Source organism: Salvelinus sp. IW2-2015, linkage group LG21 (genome assembly GCF_002910315.2).
Source record: "Salvelinus sp. IW2-2015 linkage group LG21, ASM291031v2, whole genome shotgun sequence".
Taxonomy (NCBI): Eukaryota; Metazoa; Chordata; class Actinopteri; order Salmoniformes; family Salmonidae; genus Salvelinus; species Salvelinus sp. IW2-2015.
The window spans coordinates 6,327,804-6,330,983 of NC_036861.1; the positions used below are offsets into that span (position 1 = coordinate 6,327,804).

Sequence of the window (3,180 nt, forward strand, 5' to 3'; positions counted from 1 at the left end):
TGTAACAGAACTTTACAAGGCTTTACCTGTCGCCGAAACACACATACATCAGATAAGGTATGGACTTTAAAAGGTTTCTGTCCAGAAACCAATCATACTACAATGAATGTATGACTTTACAGGTTTCACCTGTCCAGAAACCACACAATACTACAATGAATGTATGACTTTACAAGGTTTCACCTTGTCCAGAAACCACGCATACTGACAATGAATGGATGAACTTACACAGGTTTCGCCTGTCCAGAAACCACGCTACTACAAATGAATGTATGACTTTATCAGGCCTTATCTGTCAAAATACCACCAACAGACTTAATATGAGATTGATGCTTTTTACAGGGTCTTCCCTCTGTCCAAATACCACCACAGACTAAAATTATGGATGCTTTTACAAGGCCCTTATCTGTCCCAAATACAACCATCAGACTACAAATTTAATGGATGCTTTTACAAGCTTATCTCACCACCCAATACCACCGCAGACTAAAATGTATGGATGCCAACAAAGGTAGGAAAAGGTGAACAGCGAGGAAGGAAGGGTGTATTTTGGTCTGATGGCTGGTAGGAATGGGTCTGGTCTGGTCCTGTATAGAAACCTGCCTGACTGGGCGACCGGCCGCCTGTCGACCGACTGACACACATCATATATTATAGACCCTGGTGGATCAGAGTACAGACTGACCTGACTGCTTGACTGGTACTGACTGACTGGGTACTGACTGACTGGGTACTGACTGACTGAGTACTGACTGACTGGGTACTGACTGACTGGGTACCGACTGAGTACTGACTACCTGACTGGGAACTGACTGAGTACTGACTGACTGAGTATTGACTGACTGGGTACTGACTGACTGGGTACTGATTGACTGACTGGGTACTGACTGACTGACTGGGTACTGATTGACTGACTGACTGAGTACTGACTGACTGTATGCCAACCAGTAGTGAATCGCTATTAGCTTGCCGAGCTAGCACATACAAAGCTACCTCTACACTGTTCAATGCAAAACATGACACTTTTTATTTATCCATATATTTACAGAATCTAGGTTGAAATAATGTTGTCGGTAATCTAACTCCATATCAGTCCCAAATGAATGTAGACCTGAACTGTACTGCATTTGTATCAGTGGCTTTATAGAAGACTGTGGAGGGATGTTTCCTGTTATGAATATTCCAGATGACTAGTCTACTACAACACATTCCCTATCCATCACATGGTGTGACCTATAGTAACCTTCCTTCCCTGTTACCACCCAGGTCTTGTGTGACCTATAGTAACCTCTCTTTCCTGTTACCACCCAGGTCTTGTGTGACCTATAGTAACCTCTCTTCCCTGTTACCACCCAGGTCTTGTGTGACCTATAGTGAACTCTCTTTCCCTGTTACCACCCAGGTCTTGTGTGACCTATGGTAACCTCTCTTCCCTGTTACCACCCAGGTCTTGTGTGACCTATAGTAACCTCTCTTCCCTGTTACCACACAGGTCTTGTGTGACCTATGGTAACCTTCCTTCCCTGTTACCACCCAGGTCTTAAGTGACCTATGGTAACCTTCCTTCCCTGTTACCACCCAGGTCTTAAGTGACCTATGGTAACCTCTCTTCCTGTTACCAACCCAGGTCTTAGTGGTGACCTATAGTAACCTTCCTTCCCTGTTACCACCCAGTCTTGTGTGACCTATAGGTAACCTCTCTTCCCTGTTACCACCAGGTCTTGTGGTGACCTATAGTAACCCTCTCTTCCCTGTTAACACCAGGTCTTGTGTGACCTATAGTAACCTCTTCCCTGTTACCACCCAGGTCTTGGTGTGACCTATAGTACCTTCTCTTCCCTGTTACCCACCCAGGTCTTTGTGACCTATAGTAACCTTCTTCCCTGTTACCACACAGGTCTTGTGTGACCTATGTAACCTTCCTTCCCTGTTACCACCCAGGTCTTGTGTGACCTATGGTAACCTTCCTTCCCTGTTACCACCCAGGTCTTGGTGACCTTAGTAACCTCTCTTCCCTGTTACACCCAGGTCTTAGTGCCCTATAGTAACCTTCACTTCCCTGTTACCACCCAGGTCTTGTGACCTATAGTAACCTTCCTTCCCTGTTACCACCCAGGTCTTGATTGTCCTATAGTAACCTTCCTTCCCTGTTACCACCCAGGTCTTAAGTGACCTATAGTAACCTTCCTTCCCTGTTACCACCCAGGTCTTGTGTGACCCTATAGTAACCTCTCTTCCCTGTTAACCACCCAGGTCTTGTGACCTATAGTAACCTTCTTCCCTGTTACCACCCAGGTCTTGATTGTGACCTATGGTAACCTTCCTTCCCTGTTAACCACCCAGGTCTCAGACGTGACCTATAGTAACCTTCTTCCCTGGTTACACCAGGTCTTGTAGTGACCTATAGTACCCTTCTTCCCTGTTACCACCCGGTCTTGTGACGTGACCTATGTAACCTTCCTTCCTGTTACCACCAGGTCTTGTGTGACCTATAGTAACCTTCTTCCCTGTTAACCACCCAGGTCTTGAAGTGACCTATAGTAACCTTCTTCCCGTTACCACCCAGGTCTCACAGGAGAAGTACGGTGGATGGCAGAACGCTCAGCATGGTGACTATTTCAACGACCTTTGCCAACTTATGCTTTTGAGCGGTTTGGTGACAGAGTCAAATACTGGATCATTCAACAACCCATGGGTAAGACAATCACATATCACAAACATTATCCATAACACATTATGCACCACAATACATTATCCATAATACATTATCACAACACATTATCCATACCACATTTCCATAATACACATTATCCACTAACACATTATCACACACATTACTTCCATAATACACTTTACCATAGACAATTATCCAATGGACCAGTGTGTTCCAAATGACACCCTATTCCCCCACTATAGTGCACTAATGTTTTTCCTGGGCCCATAGAACTCTGGTCAACAAGTAGTGCACTAATAAAGGTAATAGGGAGCCAGGGGCCATAAAGACTGATCAAAAGTAGTGCCACTATATAGGGGATAGCGGTGCCATTTGGCGAGACACCACAGCTATATCGAACCAATATCTCTCCAGAAAAACTACTGTAAATGTTTAGCTTTCACCATCGAACCAGACCCCAAAGACATGTGTCAAATACTTTCAAACTAGGCTTACAGTATTTCAAA

General features: G+C 44.8%; 1 protein-coding gene across 1 annotated transcript in view; it reads left to right on the forward strand.

Annotated features, from left to right (window-relative positions):
• Nucleotides 1–1,819, forward strand: part of LOC111982261 (lactase-like protein) — a 9,541-nt gene extending 7,722 nt beyond the window's left edge. Inside the window, exon 5 of the mRNA XM_070433780.1 lies at nt 1,808–1,819. Within this exon, the coding sequence (XP_070289881.1) occupies nt 1,808–1,819 (12 nt within the window). The remainder of the gene's footprint in view (nt 1–1,807) is intronic.
• Nucleotides 1,820–3,180: the final 1,361 nt, after the last annotated feature.